The sequence below is a fragment of the Manacus vitellinus genome, unplaced genomic scaffold, assembly GCF_001715985.3.
Source record: "Manacus vitellinus isolate BGI_N305 unplaced genomic scaffold, ASM171598v3 scaffold_1_pilon, whole genome shotgun sequence".
NCBI classification, from domain to species: domain Eukaryota; kingdom Metazoa; phylum Chordata; class Aves; order Passeriformes; family Pipridae; genus Manacus; species Manacus vitellinus.
The window spans coordinates 1,864,037-1,889,847 of NW_021939396.1; the positions used below are offsets into that span (position 1 = coordinate 1,864,037).

At 42.1% G+C, this 25,811-nt stretch overlaps 1 protein-coding gene across 4 annotated transcripts in view; it reads left to right on the forward strand.

The window, feature by feature from the left end:
• Nucleotides 1-25,811, forward strand: part of TSNARE1 (t-SNARE domain containing 1) — a 475,414-nt gene that overhangs the window by 262,009 nt on the left and 187,594 nt on the right. For all 4 annotated transcript variants that reach the window (XM_018075435.2, XM_018075454.2, XM_018075450.2 and 1 more), the window contains one exon: nt 22,365-22,437. In XM_018075435.2, coding sequence (XP_017930924.2) covers nt 22,365-22,437 — 73 coding nt within the window. The remainder of the gene's footprint in view (nt 1-22,364; nt 22,438-25,811) is intronic.

The following is a 25,811-nucleotide window of genomic DNA, read 5'->3' on the forward strand; positions in this document are numbered from 1 at the left end:
AGCGGGAACAACTTTAAATTTCATTTAGTGCTGAGAGATCTTGAAGTCTCCTTAAGAAGGCTGAGATTTCCTCATGTAAGGAGAAACTCAACATAATGTGCAAGACCAGTGTTTAAGGGAAGCAGTTACTGTTTCTTTTCCTGACTGGTTTTAGGAATTGGCTGTAAATTCAGGGAGTGTGAGGAATGACAGAATTATAGAATAGTTTAGGTTGGAAAAGACCTTTAAGATTATCAGGTGGAACCATTCACGTAACACTGCCAAACCCACCACTAAACCCTGTCCCCAGGTGCCAAATCTACACATCTTTTAAATACCTCCAGGGATGATGACTCCCTGGGCAGCCTGTACCAGGGCTTGATAACGCTTTAGGGGAAGAAAAATTTCCTAATATCCAACTCAAACCACCCCTGGTGCAACTTGAGGCCATTTCCTCTTGTCCTGTTGTTACCTGGGAGACCAAGCCCCACCTCACTGCAACCTCCTGGAAGGTAAAGGAGAACACTGTCTGTGCTCCTGTTCCCTTAATCAGGCATCCCAAGCCCTTGAAGTCTTTTGATGGTCCTCAGAGTTTTTATTGACACTTCACTGCTCCCTATCAGAAAAAAAAAATAAAAATGGATAATAATCTGAGGGTTGTACAAGAGTAGCAAGTTTTCCCTTCACATCTTTAACCCAGACCCCAGGGAGGCAGCAGACTGCCCTAAGTGGGTCTGGTCTACATATTGGGCCTTCTCCCTTCAGAACAGAGTTTTTTCAGCTTCTCTGTCATCTGTGCCAACCAGGTTTCTGGTGGAGCAAAGTGCCTTCAGAAGACTTCAATTTATCAGGGATTAAATTAATTTGATGGTTCAGACTCAGCCAAGAAATTGGCTGTACCTGATCATTGCAGCAGAAAGGGTTTTGCACCAAGTAACCCATGTGCTCTCCCCATTGCCTAAAACATAAACAGCAACTACTCCTGGAGAGTCTCCCTCCCTGAGGTTTTCGGGGATTTGTGTCTTTCTCAGCAAAATTCGGATGAGAGCAGAAGTGTCTCCTTGGTTTTGGTATTTTTAGCACGGGGTGGGGGCAGTGGGGAGTGGTATTGAAAGGGGGGTGGGAGACTAGTAAAGAGGCAAAGTGAAGGATGTCTGGATCTGCAGTGATTCAGCAGAATGTCATATTTAGTCTCATTTTGACAGTCCCTATAAACACATTGCTGCAAATTTCAGCCCTTCAAACTGATCAGATTAGCAGGTGCTGCCAGCAGCCAGGGCCCAGAAGTCACTCTGTGAGCATCAGCCCCTGTATTTGGCATTATCCTCTAAAACAGCCCTCAAAGATGAACTTTCTAGAGCATTTCAGTCATCACACAAGGCATTTCTCTCCCTTCTCTTTCTCCTTGTACGTCTGAAAAATCGAAAGGCGGAAAAAATTAGGAGCAAACTCCATGACTTCTCTGCCTCTCTGATTTCAGCTCATGTTTAAAAATAGGAGTCTCAGCATTGGGATGCAAGGACTTTTGGGATTAGGTCCTTTCACCCTGAGTGTATCTGGAGGAAATTAAAGGAAATCCTGCACCTTTGCACCTTGGTGCTGGTTGCTGAAGAGGGAGTCGCCTCCTGCTGAAGTCTGACAGGGATAAGCTGTGTTCCCTGGGTTGTTTCCCCTGGTATTCTTTCCAATTTATATCACTGGGAAGGGTTAAGGAAGGTGACTTCAGGTGTTGCCATTAGAAAGTCAAATTGCAAAAATAAAGCATTAAAAATAAATGCAGCAGCGGAATTGCTGAGCCAGGGAATAAAGAGCTTTAAATGCAAACAGGGAACTGGCTGTGAATTCATCTACCAGTCACCTGTCTCCCTGTCTGAGGATTAAGGACTCTGTGTCTTTTGTGTCTTCACATTCAACTCCAGGTGCTGCTGAATGTCACAACTTTTTACAGCTTGCCTGTTAAGATTTAGAGGAACTTCCTTCCTTTTATTTGGACAGCAGTAGGAAGATTATTACTTCTCATGAGTCACCTCATAAGAGAGACCCAAGGAGAGTCTCTCATAAAACAGTGGATTTTAAATATAGGTAGTCTTCCCCAAATACACCTCAAGACTTCAGGGAGTTAATTTGTTTTTAGAGTAGATCCCCAGCTATTGGAAATTGGTATAGATCCACTGCCTTCAATGCTGTAAATGAACTGGTGTCTCATCTTGAATGACTTTCAAACTCCTCCAAAGAAGGGCATGAACAGCATTTCTGTCATGCACAGCCCTCCTCTCCCCTGGGTGTATTTGCAGCAGCACAAGGTATTTTACAGCCACACTCAAACAGATCCTGCCACACTTGATCATCTTTCAACTTTTTCCTGTCCTTGTCCCTCCCTCCAGGTACTCTGTTATCCCTTATATCTCAGGGTGCAGTGGTCCATCCTTGTTGTCCCAGTTCTGTGCTTGTGACACGGGTACTTTACCCTGGACCTTTGCTGGGAGGTGGGAAGCAGTCAGATGGAACATTTTTCTGTGTGTTGCTGGGATTGGGATGGTCTCATGGGATCACAATCCTTGCTGTGGGCAGAGGACAGCTCAGAAGGATTTAAGGGCTGGAAGCTGTGCAACACAGAGGAGGTGTGGGCCAGGCTGAGTGGGCAGGTGAATACCTTCAGTATCACAGTAGCACCATCACCTCCTAGTTGGGGACAGTGACATATCATGCATTTTTACAGCTCTAATGTTCCCAGGGCACCTCTGCATCCCCACAGGATGTGTGTAGTTATTATACCATGGTGAACAGTCTTGGCTTCAAATCTACCTCAGCCTGAGCTTTCTTTTCTTTTCTCCCCCTGAAGCTGGTGTTTGAATTTTCCAGCCCTCTGTGTGGGAGTGGTGAGGTTTGGGTTAAAGACTATTATATAAATACCTCTTGCTATTGTTTTTCCCCGAATGCCTGTGGAGTTAGAGCATCTATTGTTGTGTGCCATCAAAAAGACTGCCACAATAGCTTTGGAAGAGCTGTGGGAAACCAGTGCTTTGTTTCCCAGGTGGATTTTCTCCGTAGGTGGGTTGAGTCAGCTGGGTGGCTGAGCCGATGGCTTTGTTCTTCAGGCTCTCTGATGCTTGGTGACCTTCAAAGAAGGTGAGGCTGGACCTTGTCCTCTGAGATCTGGGGTCAGGAGAGCCACTGAAATGCCACCTGCCTCCACCACATTGTCCCTGTCTGTGACAAAGGTGCTGGCACTCACTGTCCATGTTGCATTAGCACAGAGATATAAATTAGTCCTTCCCTTCTAAGTGAGGCTGGAGCTGGTGAGTGGTGCCAGACTGGCAACCTTGTGTTATTTATTGCCAGTTCACTGTGCTCCCTGATCTCTTGTTTGCTGTTTTGGAAGGCATCAGTGCATTAGGAGAGGTTTTCCTTGGGCTGCTGGAGTCTCTCTGCTGAACTCATGTGCCAAATGCAGGAGCCATTTTAATTTCCCCCTCTTTCACTTGCATTCATGAGTGTTGAACATCATTCATTGTCGTATTATTGAAAGTGCTGAGGACTTTCTGATGTTTGTAACAGCCTTTTCTTGTCTTGGCTACAGAAATACAGTCTGGTTTTGTCCTGTGCATTGGTCCCAGTGCTTGGCTTCTACATCTTCCATGTACCAAGACTGTGTTATTCATTATTCCATCCATTCCAGACAACTGTCCCCTCACTGCCCTGGGCATTGCACTCTGGGTACAACCTGCCTTTACCATCCAGTTGGTGTATCCCACAGTCCATGCTGAGCTACCTATGTTCTGTCTTCTTGAACCTGGCCACATTTTGGTGTATTTTAAGGCCTGGTTATGGTTATCCATGTCCTCCTCAGAGTCTGGAGCCACCCTGTTCTCACAGGACAGCCAGTTCTGACTCAGCTCCATGTTCTGCTTTTTCCTGGCAGGTTTTTCCATCCTCCAGTCTCAAGGCCTGCCTTGATTCTGGTTCAGGGTAACCTGTGACCTGTGTGTCCTTGGGTAGCTGTGCCTACTCCACCCATGTACCTCCAGATGAGACAGCACAAGTGCTCCTGGGTTTGTTGATTGTTCTGTATCAGATTTCTGCCCCAAGGGAGTGACCAAAGGTTACAGTTTTCTGCACCTGAAAAGGCCTTTCATGTTAACATGGCATTTGCAGGATTATCATGATGACAGATTGAGATTTTTTTGTGACTTGTTTTTTAGGATTTCTTTTTTTTTTCCCCCTCTCTCCACCACTGATTTGCCTTCCTGGATCACTTATAAATACATTAAAAAACGTGGCATCCAGCAAAATGCCTGGAGGAAGCTGGCTGTTAACCTTTTGTCATGAGGAAAACTGACCTACTTTTAGTTTTGGGTTGTTTTTTTTTTCCTTTCTTTCCTCCTTCTCCTGGCCTGCTTTTGCATTTGACATTGCTTTGTACCTCACTCCATGGTAGTTACCTTCTGTAGTCACCTGAGGAGTGACAACATCACAGACCTTTATAATGTGAAAAAGAATTAAAGCAACTGGTTTGCAGTTTCTTTTTCATTTCCACTGAGTTATTGACTTGTTTAAAGAATTGCCAGGGCTAAGTGAGCTGTGATTTTCCTTACAAGGACCAGGGCTATCACATCCTTGCATGTGCTTTGTTCTTTTGTTCTGTTTTAGCCATTTTACCATGATGTGTAAGGTTTTATTACTCTATTCATCATTCAAACAGCCAGGACTTTTTGTAAAGCTCAGTTATTTGTAACTGGCAATCTGCAACTGGAGCTGTTCTTAAACAGAGTTTAGATGTTCCCATGAGCAAGTCAACTGGGGGATAATGCAGGTCATAAGGACTTCTTCTCACCTATAGGTTTCCAGGTGTTCCTGTCTGACTTTAGGGCCTCATAATATTCTATGAAAACACACTTACCAGAAAATAGTTCATCCAATCTGATTTTAAACATTTGTTCTATTATGAGCTGACCCATGATCAACTTCTTTCTCTTAATTTACTGTATAACTACTCTTATTTATCTCAAAAGCTCAAACATAAGTCCATAATCACTGATAGCTCTGCTTTGCTTCTTCACCAGACTGTTTGGTTAAAATACTGGTTTTGTGTGTTTGTTTTTTTTTCTTTTTCTTAGAGTGGCAGTGCTGCATCCCTGCTTCTGTCATCCCCAGCTCTTGGAGCACTTTCTTTCTTTGTGTCTAAGTTGAGAAGATTTTTGTCACCTGAAGCTTTTGTAATTTGACCTTTCTTCTGTAGAATCATAAAAATCATAAAATCATAGAGTCAATAGAAAGGTTTGGGTTGGAAAAGACCTTAAAGGTCATCTAATTCTAACCCCCCTGCCCTTGGCAGGAATGCCACCTGCTAGACCAGGTTACTCAGAGCCCCATCCAACCTGGCCTTGAACACTTCCAAGGATGGGGAATTCCTGGAAGTATTCAAGGGAAAAACAAATATTTGTTTTTTAGAGACCAATCTTTACGTTTCTGTTTTCTGCTTACTCTTAAAATTGTGGCATAACGAGATGGTTTTTAGGGTCACTTCCAACCCAAACCATTCTATCATTCTATGATTCTATGATTCTATTCTCTTGATAACCATAGACTGATGATCTATGGTTATCTATGAGTAAATGCATTTATAACTCATCAGTCTGGATACTGAAAATAAAGAAAAACAATGTCCTGATTTTGATGCACACTTTTAATTGAACAAAGGAAAAGCCTTCCATTTAACCATGCCAGTGATATCTAAGTAGTGTTCTGGCACGTTGCCCTTTCACCAACATGACTGTGCATTCCAGCAACAAAATAGGGGGAAAAATCAATTATATTGGAAAAACAAAACCCAAACCCACAATAATTGAATCTCGTGATAATCGCAGATCAGAAGAAGAAAGTTATTTTTACAATTTGGAGAAACTAAGTGAAAATGTGGGGAACAGAATGGTTGGCCCAAGTCAGGATGAAATTCTTATCTTGGTCTTTGTTGGAGAATGATGCAACACGTCCTTTGATGTGACCTTGCAAACCAGTGACAGTATCTCAAATCAGGCCATAATTTCTGGTGCTGGCAAAACATTGTTTTTTAGTGAAGGGTCTTGAGGGGAAGCCATGCAAGGAACAGCTGAGATCACTTGGCTTGTTCAGCCTGGAGAAGAGGAGACTGAAGGGAGACCTCACTGCAGTTACAACTTCCTCAGAAGGGGCAGAGGAGGGGCAAAAAGAGAACTTTCTCAAGGTGGTCTAATATGCATTCCTTGGGTAAAAATTCTGTTCTCCTGTTATTTGAGGTGGATTGTAGCCTATTTTGCATTGATTTAGGTAATTCTGGGTGGCGGGAAGATCACAGCAAGCAAGAATGCAAAGTACCTTCCCTGGGAGATGAACAATCCAATTTCTGCACAGCAAGGGAGCAGGGAAATTTAAACCCAGCAGCATTAATGGAGAATTTGTCAGGAAAAAAATGAAAAGTCTAATAGCCAACTGAAATGCAGCTACATTTCCCTGAAGTTTAACTCTTCCTTGCTAATGTGCCTTCACATTATGGGATTATAATGTCTCTGTGTTAAAGGGGAGAGGAAACCCTTCTTGGTTGCGCTCATCTAACTCCCCTTTCTTCTGGAGATAAAGGAGGAGATGATGGTGGGGGTGAAGAAAAGGAAAAGAAGAGAATTAAGATTGGAAAGAAGCCTTGAAATTGGCAGCTGTCAGCAGCCCTCAGGACAAGTGATAAAATGCTGCATTAAAGTAGCTGCAGTGTGAAATGCCATTGACAGAATAACGAGGATGGGAAATCACTTTATAAATGTGCTTACCAGGATAAACAGATGTGGCTGAGGGCAACTCCACTCTGTCACTAAACACTTGAAAGGGCAAAATTTATGGCAGTCTATTTCCTGTTAAAAAAACAAAACAAAACAAAACAAAAAACCAACCAAACAAACAAAACCCAAAACAACAAAACAATGAAAAGATACTAAACTAAACCCAGAGAGGCTTCAGACAGAGGTGAGGGTTCAGTGCACATGGAAGGGTGGGAAGCAGGGCAGAAGGACTCTCCTGTAATAAACCATTTGGAGAGAGCAATAAATTGAAATGTGGCCGTGTGATGATGCTGAGGAGGGAGGGGGCTGGTTCCTGATGGTTCCAAGGGCTGGTTCCACTTTGCAGAGGCAGGAGCCACTTCCAGGCACAGCTTGGGGGATTTCACAGGCAAAATGGGCAAAAGGACATTATTTTTGTTTTCTGCTGAGCTGGGAGTGTCTGGGCAGCAGCTGCTCATGAAGGGAGCCTAAATGTAAAGGATTCTTTAGGCTCTGGTGAGGAGATAAAGGACTGTAAGGCCATGGGGGATGTGCACCCACGAATAATAGATTTCTGAGCTGTTTCATGGCCTCTGGCACCTGGGGAGGATGAGATCACAAAATCATAAAATTGTTAAGGTTGAAAAAGACCCCTAAAGATCATAAAATCCAACCATCAACCAAGTGCCATCACCATGTTCACCACTAAACCATGTCCTCAGGTGCCATATCCACATGTTTTTTGAACACTTCCAGGGATGGTGACTCCACCACTTCCTTGAGCAGTCTGTCCAACCAAAGCAAACAAGTGCAATTTATGTTTTGGGGGGTTGCTTATGGAAACTAAAAGTTTAATCTCTTTCTGTTCTGAATTGCCTCCTCATATTATCAACTAAAGAAATGCTGCAGTTGTGGATGAGTGGCAGTAATACGCCACCAGTCCTGCTCCAGGAGGTGAGCAGTGGTTGGTAAGGGTGGTCAGAGAGGTCAATCCATCAGTTTATGCCGAAGAGCCATCAGACAGTGAGATCTTCTTGTCACAAAAACAGTTTGAAGTGTTGGAACTACTTCAGTGGCATCTCAACGTTGTTCACCAAGGCCTGATATGAGTATATTGATATTACTTAGTATTAGTAAAAAGTTAAATATATGTTGCCTCAAGTTGCACCAGGGGAGGTTCACGTTGGATATTAGGAAAAATATTCTTCAGTGAAAGAGTGGTCACCAACTGGAACAGGCTCCCAGGGAAGTGGTAGAGTCACCATCCCTGGAAGTGTTCAAAAAAGGAGTAGATGTGGCACTTCATGATAGGGTTTAGTGGAAATGGTAGTGTTTGATCAAAAGGTTGGACTTGATGATCTTGGAGGTATTTTCCAGCCTTAATGATTCTATTATTCTATGTCATACTCTATGACATACCATAATATGAGGTTTGATACCTATAGTACCTAAAATCCTCTGTGATGGAAAGTTATTTATTTCACCAATCTGCCTTGAATAGAAAAAGAAATAAATTAGCTGCAACCTTAGCACTAACCTTCCAAAGGTACATACAGTCTGAAAACACCCAGTTCCTCCACTTCTCATCCCACACCCTTAACTCCATCCAGCTTTCCCAGTGCTTCCCTCCTTGATCCAGAGGCACCTGTGTGTTGCTGGGAATTAGCTGAGCCACCCCCCCATTCGAGTCTAGACTCTCACCTGCCTCATTTGCAAATTGAACCAAAATTAAAACAGTCCATTGAAAGCTGATCTGAGCTCGGGGAGCACAAGCTGAGCGTGATTGAATATAAATGCTTAGAACCTTGTGATAAACTGGAGAGATGAATCCAAATTCCTCTACATTATCATTTCCTTGGGGACGGGACGATGCAGGTGGGAGCCAAGGCAGGATAACACTTCTCTGCTGGGTGACTGGTGGGTTTATAAGCATAGGAGTATCTGCTCTGCCACTGTGGATGTGCTTGATGGTTTCTAAATGCAGCCTTTGGGACAGGGCCTGGCTTTGCTTGGCTGTTGCACACTGCTGTCAGGATTCCCTGCTGCAGATGCTGCTGAAGGGGAGATGCTGCTCTCTGCTTGTTATCCGTTACCATTTAATGACAGAAAGTGTCTTTGTTGCTATTGATACTTTGGTTAAAGCTTATTGAGTTTTACCCTTCATTTTTGTGGGCAGGGATGTTTAGCAGAGCAGGGTTTGCTGAGTTTGTCTTAACACGTGAAGGCTGAGGAAGAGGTGCATGATTTAATCAGTTTAGTGACTGCAGTTGATGGGAAGTTTGTGGCAGAAATAGTCTGTCTCTCTCTGATTTCAAGGTGCTGCATTGATTGCATTGAATATTAGACAAGTAGAGTTAAGAGCAATCTTTAAACATCACCAAATCCTTCTCTCTCTCAGCTCTAAGACAGGATCAACAACCCAAATCATTTACCCAAATCATTAACTTCTGATATGAGTGTCTTCTGTTGCAGTTTCAGTCCCTGAATTTCTGTCAGATGGGTGGTGAATATGGAGAACAGGTTATTCTCTTCCTATTTGCAACAGTTCCACTTATTAGAAAGGCATTATCATGTGTGTCGTTACCCCCAATCACACCTTTTCATCATTGAAAAACACACTACATTCTGATTTTCTTAGCAGCTTTTTTTTCTGACACCTTTGATCATTCTCATGGCTTTTCTCTGAACTGTCTCCAGGTGGTCCATCTGGGAGTTATTGCTCAAAATTAGGCACAATAATTCATCTCACAAGTGTCCCCAGCATCCCTCAACACTTTTACTTGTTTGTTTGTTTGCTTTTTGAGGATTTCTGCCCAGGAAGTTGCCTCCTTTTCTTTCTGTCTGACTGTAGAACTTTGTATTTTCCTTGTTTGACTTTAGCCATTTTTTCTTATAGTGTTCCCCCAATTAACAAGATCACTTTGAATGCTAATTTTATCTTCTTACAGGTTCAAGATATTTCTGAGCTTCACTGCAACTTCATATTTATTAATTGTCCTTTCTATTCCATCACCTGAACCATTACTGAAAGACATTGGTTAATCCTGGATCCAGGAAAAACACAAGAACTTGGGGAATCATCAAATCATGGAATGGTTTGGACTGGAAGGAATCTTCAAGGACCATCTCATTCCAACCCCCCTGCCATGGACAGGGACACCTTCCACTATCCCAGGTTGCTCAGAGTTCCATCCAAGCTGGCCTTGGACACTTCCAGGGATGGGGAATCCACAGCTTCTCTGGGCAACCTGTGCCAGTCCCTCACTTTTGACAAATGCATAATTTGTTCTGCTTATTCTCCTGCTCTTTTTTGTACAACAGCAAATCATGCATTTGATTATTTTTCCCATCATATTCCCTATGAATTTTCGGTTTACAGTTGTCTCTCCTATTTCTCTAAAACTCTAAAGTTAGTGTTTATGAATCCCAGACAGTTTGAAAATATCTAAACCTTAATCTAAACTCCTCAAGCCCATTCTTGGTTCTCCATTGGCTCTGAAGGAGCAAATTGCTGAGCAGAAAAAGTAGGTATAGCAGACATCAACAGCATTCACCAACTGTGCACTATAAATAACACCTCTTTCCTTTAGAGATTAAAATGACCCAGACTTTGTTCTGTCAGAGCATCTTCCCCCTCTGCCAATGACACATAAGCAAAAGGGATGAAGTAAAATGAATTGTTAATCGTTTTAATGATATCTTTTGATCAGAGAGTGGGCTACTTGTTCTTCCCAACTGGTGAAGGAGCCAACTAGGGAAGCTGTGCTGCTGGACCTACTGGGTAGTTTTAACCAGAAATTGAAAAATTTCAACTGGATAGTAAGTACAGATACTTGGACAATAAAGTGAACTGTCATCTGGCCTTTAGTGTCTGCCTTAGATGTTGGCACCTTTTATGTGATAGGAAGGTGTGTGAGAAATGAGGGCATTTTGTCCTGCTTTTTCTATTAGAAATTTGGAGGTGATCCAGAAGGGAATAAATGAGGAAGAAGTATTAAGTATAATTTATGAAGAGAGATTACAGGAATTTACCAATTGCAGGCTCAGAAAGTACAGCAGTGATTAGTTGAGCCATGATGACTGTGTAGAAATACTTGATGTGTAATAGCATTGAAAAAAAAGGGGAGAATAATTTAAAATATTAAGGGTGAAGGTAGCAACAAATTACCAAGTAGAAACAAAGGACAAATAGAAATAAATTAAATATTAAGACAAAAAAATCCTTGAAGAATGAGATTAATCATTTTGGATATAATGGTTATTTTTAAAATAGAAGGTCTCTCGTGTACAGAATGGGGAATAAAACCATGTGAGGGTGTTTTGGAGAGTCAGTTTGCAGGAAGGAGGTGCCAACAATCAACCTTTCTTTTCTAAGCCTTTTAGCTGCAGTTGTAAATAATTGGCCCTCAGATACCTTTACTCAGCATTTGTGCCTTTCAGGTAAACTACATTATTGACTGAAAATATGTAAGAAAAGTGTCAACAGAATATTCTGCATCCCACAGAGCCAAAATCTGGAAGAGTCTACAAAGACCATGGCATTTAGTTTTGAAATGAACAGGGAAATATGGGGCAGAGAGGTTTTTTGACTCATATGGAACAAGTATCTTCTCCTTGCCCAATTTGCACCCTTGAGGAGACCATGAACCTTGGGTAGACCTTGGATGTGTAGTTCTTCATGGAGCTGGTGGTATCTGGAGTCCCTGATGTCCTGGACAGCCACATCTTATGTTTTGGCTGTGCCACTTCAGTGAGGAAAGAGGACAAGATCTCTGCTCTTGTGAGGTCGCACCTGGAGCATCCAGCTCTGGGACCCCCAACACAGGAGAGACCTTGACCTGTTGAAATGAGTCCAGAGGAGGCCACTAAGTTGATCAGAGGGCTGGAGCACCTCTGCTATGGAGACAGGCTGGGAGCGCTGGAACTATTCAGCCTGGAGAAGAAAAGGCTTCAGGGAGAATTTATAGCACCTTCCAGTACCTAAAAGACAGCTGGAGAGGGACTTTTCACAAGGGCATGGAGTGACAGGACAAGGGGGAATGGCCTTAAGGTGAAGGAGGGTAGGTTTAGTTTAGATATTAGGAGGCAATCTTTACCATAAGGATGGTGAGGCACTGGAACAGGTTGTCCAGGGAAGTTATGGGTGCTCCATCCCTGGAAGTGTTCAAGAGCAGGCTGGACTGGGCTCTGATTAATCTGGTCTAGTGGAGGGTGTTCCTGCCCATGGCAAGAGGTTGGAACTAACTGGTCTTTTAAGGTCCCTTCCAACCCAAACCATTCCGTGATTTCATGATTCCAACTTTCAGTGACCTCTTTAAGAGGTTGCAACTTCCTCTCTGCACCAAATCCATGGACTCCCTTTGTAGTAAGGACTGATTTCTCTCCAAATTCTGGACAGGACACAGTAGTTTCAGCTATTTCCAAACAGAGAATTGGCAGCACAGCAGAGAATCGTGAAAAGATGCTGCATATTCCCCTTGTCCCTTTGTCTTTCTCCTTTCAGTTGGAGTTAGATGTTCTTTTTTAATTTGTCAAGAATAAATAGTGCACCTAAATGAATCACTCAGCTGATAGCTGCAGATCAGACTCTGCAATCAGTATTTTATTTAAGTAAAATAATTGAGTGGCAGTGGATAATACATGACAGCTTAAGATTGCTCTAATTGCTTGGTTTCCCAGAACACTCCTAAAAAAGAAAATTAATTCCTCCATTGTATTTTTTTTCTGGCTGCATGACCCTCATGGAAATAAATCCAGAGTGAAGAATTAGTAGTGCTGCAAACAAAGTGCGAAAAGTGTTGAAGTTTTTGTCATAATCTTTGCCCAGTTTCTATTTTGGAAGATAACACACCACCTGCAATAAACTGCCTTTCCTGGGGCTGGTATCAGTCAGGGTGATAGATTACAACTACTTCCCTCACTTCTCCTATTAGTTCATACATTGCAGCCTGGGGCAGGATGCAGGAGATGTTAAAGGAAAAGTCAGGGTGTAAGATACTGAGTTTGGAGTTTGCTTATGGATTTTCATATCTTTGCTGACTTAACACTCAGGAGATCTTTTTCTCCTGAGCATCTACAAAAAAAGTGTAGCTGTAAATATTAAATGCATTTTATTTTCTTATTTCAAAAAGACTAAGTGTCCCCAAAAAGCATTTCTATTGCATATAAAAAATAATAAGTTTTTTTTTCATAGTTTGCTGTAAGAACTTGTATATCTTACTTTTTGCTGCTGTAGAGACCAATGGCTCATTGGAGCTGTTGGAGAGGAAGATAAATGTGCAGTACAGACTAATAGTTCCTGTTGGGCAGGTACCTAGCACATGAAACACTCCATGACAATTGCACCTTATCACTGGGTTTATTGCCCAGCTCTTGCAGAAAGAATTGAGGGACCTGTTGCTTATAAAAGTTTTATCTTGGACAATTCTCTGTTTGCTATGGCTGTTACTTTTAACTTTTGTGTTTTATTTAATTTTTGTTGTCAGGGTGTCAGGCCAGCAAGTTTCACAAATACTAAGCTACAACCTATATTATAGATACAAATGGATATTCTCTGATGGGAGAATCTTCATCTTCACTGAGTATTTTTATTTCTGGTCTGTAAAGGCCACAATGTCAGGCATTTCATTATCTCTATATTTATTCACTTTGGGTTTTTCATGCAATTATTTTTGTGCCATTTGATTTCCCTATAAACATAGGTGAGTTAACTCAGAATGGACTCCTTAATTCAACTTCAGAAAGCTGGGATAGGTGAGTTGGCAAAAAAGTCCCACAAAAATCTTTCCAGCGTAACAGAAAACAGAAGCAATATTTCTGGTCCGTGAGTCTCTTTCATATCCAGCCCAAGGGTTTGTTGGAAACACAAGGACATTAATCTTCCTTTAGTGATGAAGTAAAAACTTGGTTGTAGGAGAGCAAAAGGTTGGATTTGTAGTATGAGTTCAGATACTTTCTTTTGCAACCTTGAAAAAAATAAATCATAGAGTCACAGAATGTTTTGGCTTGGAAGAGACTTTAAAGATCACCTGGTTTCAAAATCCCTGCCATGGATCAGGTTGCTCAGGGTTATTTCTTACAAATATGCATTAGAACATCCCAGAGACTGTGTTAGCAAAGTACAGGAACGTCAGACATTGAGTGAAGAGAAATAAAATTGGGGCATGTCCCATTTTGGAGAACGGAGCTGATGTTCACTGGGCTGAGTAATGAAATCACTTCCCTCTTTATTAACTTAGATTAAATGTTAGGAATAATCCACTTAGTTGTGGATGATCCACTTAGTTTGTGGATCTTCATCTTTTGCTCTTTGTGGACTTTATGATAATGTCTGTTGGAAGAGGAGAGAGGTGGGGATGTAGGAAGGGCAGTGCACTGCAAAATACATGAATGAACGTGCTCTCCTGTCTCGTGAATGATTTCTGAAACATATCTCTGTCTGCTCTACCCCTTGGCTTTGTAGCACAGTTCCTTTGTTCCTCATACCCCTCTGACTCTTTTCCTCATTTGTGTGAAACCCCACCTGCAGTGCTGCTTCCAGCTCTGGGGTCCTCAGCACAGGAAGGACATAAAAAATTTCAGAGGAGGATCACAAAGATGATTAGAAGGATAGAGCACCTCTCCTGTGAGGAAAGACTGAGACAACTGGGATTGTTCAGCCCGGAGAAAAGAAGGCTCTGGAGTGACCTTATTGCAAATTTTCAGTACCTGGTGGAGGTTGCAAGAAAGATGGAGAAGGATTTTTTACATGGACATGAAGTGATAAGACACAGTGAAGTGGCTTCAAATTGAAAGAACGTAGGTTTAGATGGGATATTAGGAAGAAATTCTTCCCTGTGAGGGTGGGGAGGCCCTGGCACAGGTTGCCCAGAGAAGCTGTGGCTGCCCCATCCCTGGAAGTGTCCAAGGCCAGGTTGGACAAGGCTTGGAGCAACCTGGGCTAGTGGAAGGTGTCCCTACCCATGGCAAGTTGGTTGGAAAAAGAGGGTTTTGAGGGTTCTTCCCATCCCAAACCATTCTTATGACTATGATACAAGTGTTTCCTCTCAGATTTCCAGAGCCATTCCTGCTCTTGCTCTTCCTGTTATCAAACTCTCACAGCATTAACTTGAAGGCAAAATGCAATCAATGTATCTTTTTTTTTCTTGTTAAAGCTAATCAAGGCAAACAAATTTTTATTTTATTTTATTTTTTGTTTCCTTGCCTGTTATCAGAACATATCAGTGTTTGTGCTTATCTTACACCAGAGTGTTTAACCAGGAGAAAGAAGCCTGAGATTTAAGGTCTGTTTTCTCCTGCTGTAGACAGAAATAGGCTGTGTTTATATCTCTGCAATCTGCTAAGCCTCCAATACTCATTTAACACCTGGTGTATGTTGGGGGCAAGCGAGATCTTAAATTATTATTAATATATCTATAGATACAATTGCCATTTATACAAGTGGGTGTGTTTGTGATACACTGGAATACATGGATATATGTGCCTGTATAAATACTCACATGTACATATATATGTGAATTCACATACCTTTTTACAAACTGCTAAATTTAAATGAAATTTCGGGTGTTAATTAATTTGAAGATCAAAATCAAAGTTAGTAACAGGAATGTTTTCTGTGATCTTTGATACTTTATCACATTTCCCAAATGTAAAGTGAGGATACCTACTTAGAAACAGAACTACTGATGACCTTCTTCATTAACACATCTCCTATTTCCAGATCCAAAGGGTTTTAAAAAAGGGCAAACTACCTCTTCCTATCATTTACATTATTATATTTCCCTTAGACCACAACTCAGTTCTGACCTTCAGTACAGGCTTGGGGGTGATAATGCTCTCCTGAAAGAAAATATCTGCCTTGAACAATCTTCAATCTGTATAAAATCAAACTGAGAGATGTGAAGCACATGGGAGACAGGGGTAGCAATGCCAGTGTGATCCAGGTGTATGGCTGGGAAGCTTCATGGAATGAGTGTAGATCAAAAGGGGGCTAAAAGACACTAACACAGCTCACAGTAACCTGCTCCTCATGTGTCACACACATTTTAGGAAATATTGGAGATAATGACGCCTATCACTGAAATTTGCTGTCCAGACAGGATTTCAAATGAGGTTTGATGACTAAGAGGAGAAGAGCTTTCCAAGGGAACTGCCCATCATGCTCAGATTGCTGCTGGTGGGAAGACACACTGGGGGTGGCAGAGAAGGTGGGTTGGAAGGTGGTAGAGAAGATGAATCTTGTGTCCAACTCTTTCAAGTGAGATTGTTAAAACAAATAGTAACCACAGCAGGTGGGTGCCAGGAAGAGGCTGTGACCCCATGGAGAACCTGAGCTGGAGTGGGCTCCTGGCAGGACCTGTGGCCCCATGGAAAGAGGAGCCCACATTGGAGCAGGTTTAATTCCAGGACTTCTGACCCCGTGGGGGACCAAGCCTGTTCCTGAAGGAATGCACCCTGTGGGAGGGACCCACATTGGAGCAGTTCATGAAGAACTGCAGCCCATGGGAAGAACCCAGGTTAGAGAAGTTTGAGGAGGACTGTCTGCTGTGAGAGGGACCCCACAATGGGGCTGGGGAAGAGTGTGAGGAGTCCTAGCCCTGAGGAGGAAGGAGCAGCAGACACAGCATGTGATGAACTGACTGCAGCCCCCATTCCCTGTCCCCCCTGCACCATGCTGGAAGAGGAAACTGGGAGTAAAGTCAAGTCCTGGAAGAAGGGAGGAGTGGATGAAAGGTGTTTTTAAGATTTTGGTTCATTTCTCATTACTCTGCTCTTATTTGCTTGGTAATAAATTAATCTAATTTCCCCAAGTGCAGTCTGTTCTGCCTGTGATGGTAATTGGTGAGTGATCTCTCTGTGTCCTTATATCAACCCACAAACCTTTCATTATATTTTCTTTCCTTTCCATGTCTAGCTGAGAAGGGGGGTGACAGAGTAGCTTTGGTAGGCACCTGACATTCAACCAAGGTCAACCCAGCACAGACAGAGTGAATATTACTGACTGGCTGGTTGCAAGATCTCTCTTTGTTCATCCCACCCTCTGCAGTGGCTTCAGCTCTCTCTGATGACCTCGGGCCATTCCACAACCTCTCCATTTGGCTTTTGGGGGACAGGAACACCCTTCATGAGCTGGTGTCCCCAGGTAGATGCTGGACTGGCACTCCAAAGCTTGGTATAACTATTTTAATTATGCAGAGCAGTGCTGCACTCCCTGAGATGACACAGACCTCTAAGGCAGCAAAACAGAGAGGAGGCTCACACAAGCGAGCAAGAGGGAGAGAGAAACTCCACATACTGGCTGTTGTTGAGTCCCAGAGGAGACCTAACTCAGTCTGTAATTGCTGTTCTGGATAGCTTCTGCCCTCAGAACAATTTTCTACTGGTCTGTTGTTGCTTAGGCTGAATCAGGTTGATTTATAGAATGTCATTTTTTTCTCCCCAGCCATAGACAAGAGAAAAATATTTGTTGAAAGGCTGTTGCAGCAAGATTTAGTTTCTGCCCATCTCGCATCAGAAGCTTGCTCAGGTTTTATATTATTTTTTTTCCCTTTCTGTTCTCTCAGAAAAGAATGAGGACAGAAAAACACTGTGCTTTGATTATTATTTCCGTGTCCACACATGGTGGACCACAGGGTAGGAGACACCCCAAGGGGGTTGCAGGTGGGACAACACACAAGGAGCATCTCAGCATCTCTTTGGTAAAACATGACAGACACTACAAAGGGTTGTTGGTTTGCTTTTCTTGTTTCTCTTTTTTTTTTTTCTCCCCCCAAAGATAACAAGCACCAGGGTTTTGTTTTGCTTTATTTTGTTTTGAAGTGCTCCCTTATGGAGAAATGCACACATGGATGTTATATTACATCTTTCAGAATCCCCTCCAGGTTGATTTTACAGCTCTCCTGGATGCTTGTTGCAGAGCAGAAGATGGGGCAGAACAAAACCTCATTGTAGAATTCAGCAGCTCCTGAATATGGAGTCAGCAATTAATTTACATGCTGCTTTACAGTCCTTTAAAAAAAAAAAAAAAGGATGGCTGGTTTGTGAGTAAACACAAAAGCACATGTGCTAAATAGGATAGACCACTGATACTTTTGATCCCATTTTTATACAAACCTAAGGCAAACATTCCTGGAAATAAATGTGACTCTTCCCTTGAGGACCTGAGCTGACACTGATAAAGGAGTTTGGGATGTGGCTACATGTGAGAGAGGAATTATTGACAACACAGGCTTATTCTGTGTCCTTTTTGAGGAGAACAAGTTCCCCTCTCTGGTTTATTTGATACCATTCCCATGGCTGGAATACAGAAGTGTCCTTAGGACATCATTAAGGTCAGGGTTATGTTAAAAGTTTTCAGTGTGCATAAATCTTCACCCCACAAAGCAGGAGAGTAGAAGAGAGAGGAGGTTTACTTATTTGCTGTCTTGGCAAATGCTCCAGTAATGCTCATTCCATGGGGAAATGGGTTGCTGGGATTTATTATATGGTTGTTCCCTCATTGGTGACAGTTTTATAACCCAACTTGCTCACAGATTATTCTCAAAAATATAGAAATTATGGTCTTGTTAAAGTAAAAAATGGGAAATTGAAATTCTAGTTTGTCTGCAAAATCATATTTCCAACCCTTTTTCTGCCTGAGTTGGAAATTCAGAACTTTTTCCAAAATATCTGTATTTTGCAGTGACATTATTCACTTACTGAATCAGGTTAAATGACTCAAATAGTACTACCATTTTAACAGTATTTTCTGCTAAGAAGTTTCCAAACTAGCTTTGCCTAGTAAAAATTGATCCCCTGGATCTTTAGGGCCCCAAACTCTTTCATTTCTCTGGTTTTCTCACCTGGCACTTCTCTGCTTTTTTTGGTCATCTTCAGCTACTGCCATTTCATTTTACTGTTGACTAGTTTAATTCTTTTTGTTCCAGCATGGATGTCATTTAATCCTGTCTAATCCGAACAATGGATTTCTCCTTTTGAAACAAAAAAATTAAAAAACCCAAAAATCGTTTTAAAAAAAAAAAGGAGAAGAAAAGAGGATTTACATGAAAGAGTTTAAATCTGTCTCCCTCTTGCTGCAGAATTTAGTGAATGACTTGATGCCAGGTTGGTGTTAATTAAAACCCAAGAAGCCCCAGCCTGGTGAGCTGGCAGCATTTTTGGGATGGTCCTGGCTGCTGTACTCCTGGTTTCTGTGGAGTGAAAGAGATTTATGAGGAGCTGTATTTCCCTGTGAATTCTGCAGAGTGTGTGCAAACATGGGAAACCAAAGGGAATCTGATTTTACTAAACAAACTCTCATGCCTGGCAAGTTCAGAGCTACTTGGGGATGGAGCCAACCTGGCACGAAGGAGCAGGAGTGTAGCTCCAAGGGATATTCTGTTCTGGAAGGTCTTTATGTCTGGGTGTTTTTCTTTCTTCTATTTCTCCTTTTGTTTTGCTTACACATATCAGGGACTCTGAAACTTCGCCTTGCCAGGTTAAATTATTCAGCAGATTCTTTGCTTCAGGTCAGGTTGCTTTGTGCTCTGTGCCTTATAACTCACTCCTGTTTGGTTTTCCTTAAGTACAGGAGTCACAGTTTTTCCTTCCTAAGCACTCAGCGCTGGCTCTAACTAATATATATGTGCTAAACAATAATTTTAAGTGTTGTTACAATGTTATGAGAAGGATCTGTACTGAGCAGCAGCAGATGGCTGGTTCATTCCAAGCACCTGAATATAAATGGCAAAACTGAACCAGCACTGAATTTTCTTTCTCATTCTTCCCTTCTTCCCATAATATCTGGGCATCAGAACACGAACAGCCTAAGTCCTCGTGGTTAAATTAGTTGAGAAGAAATCAATGTATCATCTGATCTACCTTAGACTGAATTACCCTCTTGTTTTATTCCAGTGGAGATACTTGAGGTGGGTGGGGGGTGTATATAATTCAATATATTGCAATAAAATCTATATAACCAAATTTATGTGCTAAAACATGTTCAGGAGTTTTAAGTCACATTCACTTAAAGCACTCGAAAAAAAAGCAGGACAAAATAAAACAGGCTGAAGTGTAGAGAGAATTGTGTTTATATTGCAAGGAACAGAAACCAAAATCTGATGTCAGTGGCAATTTAACCAAGAGACAAATGAGGCTTTTTTAGTATTGTTATTTGTTTGTTTAATTTTTCCTTAATCATCTTTTGCTAAGTGGTTAAATGAGAGCAGAACAACACATTAAAGTTAATTCTCAGTTCTTCACATTTTGCTAAACTTCAGCTTTCTCCTTTGAAAGATTTTTGCAAAAAGCTCAGAAAACTTCCCCACCCCAAAAAAATCACAACTAATTTCTCCTCGTTTCCTGGCAGTGATTTACTACCACAGCGCTCAAGTGCAGTCTCAAGTTACTTAAACTTCATTGTTTTTCAAAATATTCTGCAGTATTTACAAGTCAGGAATAACACCATCCATAATTAGAGCTTCATTGTGCTTGACAAGTGAAGGAATGAAGTGTATTTTGTGATGCATTACTCAGTCTTTGATTGTTGTTGTTTTTTTTTTTCTTTCTTATGATTTCCCAGCTTTTTAAAACTTTGGGTTTTTTTTCTATATCTTCAGTTATTCAACAGTTTGGTATATTTTAGAATTCACAGTGTGGCTCCCAGGCTTCATTGCAAATTGATGCAATTCTGTGATTAAATGTTATGCCAATTATATTCTCACAGCAAACTTCAGTAGAAGGACTTGGGTTCATTTTGCACCATTTTCTAGATTTGCCAGTAAGCAAAATGAGTTCTTTGAAAGTGGGGTGGAAGCAACCAGGCCCTTTGGCATGATCGTGGAATCACAGGACGGGTGAGGTTGGAAGGGACCACAGTGGGTCATCTGGTCCAACCTCCTTGCTCAAGAAAGGAGCACATGGCACAGGATTGTGTCCAGCTGGTTCTGGGATATCTCCAGTGAAGGACACTCCACACATTCTCTGGGCAACCTGCACAGTAAAGAAATTCTTCCTCATGTTCAGGCGGAACTTCATGGGCATCAGTTCCTGCCCATTCCTCGTGTCCCATTGCTGGGCCCCTCTGAGCAGAGCCTGGTCCATCCTCTGCCCCCTCCCTGCACACATGGACAGACATGGGTGAGGTCCCCTCTCAGTGTCTCCTCTTGAGGCTGAACAGCTCCAGCTCCCTCAACCTTTCCTCATAAGAGAGATAATCCATCCCTTCATCATCTTTGTAGCCTCCACTGGACCTGCTCCAGGAGCTCCATGTCTCTCTTGTCCTGAGGAGCCCAGCACTGGACACAGCTCTCCAGATGTGCCTCACCAGGGCTGAGTGGAGTGGCAGAATCACCTCCCTGACCTGCTGGTGATGCTTTTCTGAATGCATCCCAGGATACCATTGGCCTTCTTGTCCCCCAGGACACACTGCTGGTCATGGACAGCTTGTGGTCCACCAGAACCTCCAGGTCCTTCTCTACGGAGCTGCTCCAACATCTCCAGCCAGATGGACTTGAGTTGCAACAGGACCCAAACAGATAAATGAATTACTGTGCAATTGGTGGCAGGAGAAGCAGATTCTTAGGAAATGTCTTCAATGCTTCAGAAAGCATCCAGGGCTGGATTGCCCACTACAAGGGTGACATGGACACACTGTTTGCCAGACAGTGGAGTCTCCATCCTTGGAAACAACCAAAACCAAGTGAACATGACCCTAAGCAACCTGCTTTAATTGTCTGCTCTGAGAAGGAGTGTTGGACTAAATGATTTCCAGAGGTTCCTGCCAATTTTAATGTTTCTGTGATTCTCTAATTTGTATAGCTCAAGAAAAAATACATCCTCTTTGAGTGTCTGTTTTTCTACTCTGGTAATGTTGCCGTGCTGCTAGTGCATTTAGCAGTGTCTTTGTTATTATGTCTGTTATTGCTAAATTAATTCTTTTTATAAGAGACAGTGTCGTATGAAGTCAACATATGCTCACATTTGCTCTTTTATATGATAAGTGTTCGGAAATGAAGGAAACAAACTCATGGGCAATTTGCTGTGTTTTCACTGAGAAAATGTCAGTGCTGAACCCAGTTAATCCTTTTTTTTTTTTTTTTGCTACTTGAAAACATATAAATGAATCTGTTCATCAAACAACTCTTTCCTTGTTGCCTCACCAATGAGATTTCAAACTCAGTGAGTTTTTGATGGTATCTCCATCAGTTTATGAATAGCATCTTATCAGATGGATGCTGTGCTGAAACGTGGCCTTTTCCTGTGTAAGAATCCACACTCTGGGATGAATGGCTCTTTTTTAGAAAGGGAAGTGTTTGCTGCTGTTGTTTTTATTGTTGTTTTTCCTTAGTCCTCCACAATTCTGAAAAGCAGCCATAAAATCTGATCGTTCTACTTGTTTCCTTCACAAAGCTGGAGTCAGCTGGTTGACTTGGATCCAGCAAACCATGGCTCTAAGGGACTCTTATTGACTGTGAGAGCATTATAACTTTCTCTTTTACTTCCACACGGATAAAGATTTCTGGGTTTGTGTTTTTCTTTGCAGAGCTGGACTGTTGAATGTGCCTGTTATGTTTGGATATTCCTCATTCCTTGTTAATATTGGACTTTCTGTCTTTTCAGAGTGACATGTTGGATGTGAACCAGATCATTAAAGACCTGGCCTCCATGGTGCATGAGCAAGGAGATGCAATAGGTAGGTGTCACATTTAAATTATGGGCTTTATTACCCTCTTCCACCACTCCAGTGTGATATTATCCCTCATGAACAGCTCTTTGTTGATGCTGTGATTATTTTCCCTGGGGTTTGGGGCATTTTGTACATCCAGAGATGTTTTGATGTGACAAACTCCCATGTGCAATAGGGTTCTTGTGTTAAGGATAATTTGCTGGTATATTTAGCATAAAATACAATTCTCAGGGAGATGAATCCGTTCCTTTTTTTGACTGTAAAAAGGAAGCTGAAGAATATATGACATTAACTGGAAAGGGATCCAATTCTTCCTTTCTACCTGGAACTGTAATTAAAAAGCAATAGTAGTAGCAATTATTGTTATGATTATTGATGATGGTAGAGAAAATTAAGCAGCTTGATTTTCCCAAATAGAATTTTCATTCCATGTTGCAGGGTGTGTCTAATTAAATGTACAGAAGCCTGGCACCATGATGTGCTCATATGCATAGTCTGAAGTGGCTGCCCATTGGTTGCCCACCTCAAGGAGAAAATTGGGAAAAGAGAAGAGAGGAACCCCTGGTATTATCTTTAAGAGCAGACCATCACTGACAGCCACCAATTTTTGTGAATAGAGAGATAAGAAACAGTGGATCAGCTCCCTCTGACCTTTGTCACTGCTCTCTTCTGATTAACTTAACAAAAAACAGACTTTTTCTCTATTTCTTTTTTTGTGTATGTGCTTCTGAAGCAACTGCCTCCTTCCAAATTTGAGAGCTAGTACTCCTAAAGGCTGGTTGAGGGACCTAAACTCCCGAGCAGCAAGATTTGTGGGGATATTTCTAACCTGCAGCGTTCAGCTGAAGTTCTTGCTGACGCTCCTGGGAGCAGGATCAAGTCCTTAGACAGCCATATGTAGATCATAAAAGAAACTCTTCTCTGCTGTTTATTAATCACTCTGGATTTTTTTGCCAAGCCCATACCTTTGCAAGTCTATATTAGCATAAGATATTTTCTTTCACACTGAAATGAGGTAGTTACACCCTTCTGAGAAATTCAGTTTACAGGGGCAGGGAAAAAAAAAATCAAAATTATATTTAAAACTGATTTTTTATTTTTTTTTTATTTTAATGCTACTTTGAAAGCTAATTTTTGTACATGGATAACTTTGGAGCCTGATTCATCTCTAAAAGCACATCAGATGCTAATGCCCTGAGGGACATGACAACATACATCAGCTAGCTTCAAGATCCTCATAACTCCTTTTCTTGAGGCAATATTTATTATTTTAAGATGTTACCCATGCATAGAAGCCACCCCAGTACTAACTTTCCTGTGAGAAGCCGTTAGATTAAGTAGGACATTTTGTCTTTGAGACAGCATAAGGTTTTTGTTGCTCTTCTCTTGTTGTTCTTCTCCTTCTTACACTGCAGCAGATTTTTAATGGTTTCTTTAGGACTATCTTTTAATCCTGACAGCCAGTCAGGGCATCTTCCCAACCAATTGCTGAAGGGTCCCACTGTTTATCTTTTGACATTCAAGTTACACAAAAGTGAGATTAAGAATCAGGAGGCAAAGGGAGTTGAAACCCCCACAGTGAAAATTCAGTGATGACAAGAGAGAATTCTTTTGTCACTTGGTTCATTTTTTAATGCATCCATCTTACATGCATGAAATGAAAGCTCTTTGTGTGCTTGTTTAGAAAACACAGGGAAGATACAGAACCAGGGAATATGGGACGTGCATCTCAGCAAAATGCTCCCAGGGCTGTGGAGCAAACCCTGCCTAGGTTCACCTGAGTGGGGGAGAGTTGTGGGAAGAGCTTGTCTGGTCTGTGCATGGCACAGGCAGAGCAATCCATGCTTCTTATAGGAACCTAAAAGGAGTTTTTCCAGCATATGGGCCATTTCCTTAATGAACACATTGATGAAACTCCCTTGGGGAGAGAGCAATTTCTGCCATGCAAGGAAGAAATAGAATGCAGACTCGGGGAACCACATCTCTGTCATTTTATGTCTTCAGCAAATAAACTCCGTCCCTGTGTTCCTGGTCATGGCATCTCTTTGCTGCAAATATTTAGTTAAGCATTACCATATCAGCGAGTTCAAGCCCTCAAAGCCAAAACAAGTTGGTGGATTGGGTTACCTATGAGAAAACAGAGTCCTTCCAACACAATCTGACAGGAGTTCTTGGCAAAAAACATCCCTGTGCAGCTTCATCACACAAGGTGCTGATGACGGGAAAGGGTGCAAGGAGGAGGACAGTAATGGGTGAAATCAATAATTGGCTGTAAATTGGTGTTGGTTACATGGGTTTTGGTTCCATGGGACCCTGTTTAGGGATTAGCAGCTGCTTGGGAGAGATGGGATCCATCTCATAAGGAGGACATTAAACTAGTAATGATGGGGGAGGGAGGGGTGACCAACAGACAGGATTGCTGGAAAAAGGACATGGAGTGGTGTGGCAGGAAGGGTTCACAAAGTCATCAAAATGGGATTGTGGGCATGGTTACCTCTAGCACTTCATGTGAGCAGGGAAGTGCCTGCAAGGCACCTCTGTCATAGACAAATATCCAAATCCTCTCCAGGAACTGAACATGCTGGGACTCACCTCTGAAGTGCCTGGATGCTAGTTCACACAGAGTGGGGAATAAACTTGAGGAGTTAAAGAGCTGTGGGAAGTTGCAGGGCTGCAATTTTGTTGGGATCATGGAGGTGGAGCAGGCTGGCTCCCAGGATGAAGCATTGAATTGGAGGGATATGGGCTCTTCAGGAAGGACAGGAAAGGAAGATGAGGAGGAAGAGTTGCCCTTTATGTGAGAGAGCAGCTGGAGTGCATGGGATGCTGCCTGGGAATGGATGAGGGGCTGATGGAGAGCTTATGGTCAGGATTAAAAAGAGGACAGGCAAAGTGGAAGAGACCCTCTGCAGACACATAGGAACAGCCTCACATTTACAGAGTCTGGTCCTCATGGAGGATTTCAGCCATCCCAGTATCTGGTGGAAGGACATCAGGGTATAAGTGTTGCAGGAGGTTCTGGAGTGCACTGATGACAACTTTGGGAACCTGATGTACAAATGTTAGGATCTCCAGATGGCCAGAAGAGGACACGTCCACTAAACTTTACTGTCATGGCAGCACAAGGGTCCTTCAGCCAAAGTATCCAAGGATTAAGGATTTGGGACTGTGAGAAGTAAATTATGTTGGAGGGGGTTGTTACAGCAGCAATCACTGCTTTCCATACTCATATGGCCACTCAACTGAACTGTAAGTTCATCAGAAGTCTGAAACATTCCCAGTATTTTAATACTGAATATGACTATTTTACATGTGCAAGCTTTCACTTTCATTGCCCATGCTGGGATATGTAGACAAAGTTCTGTGGAATCAGTTTTGTA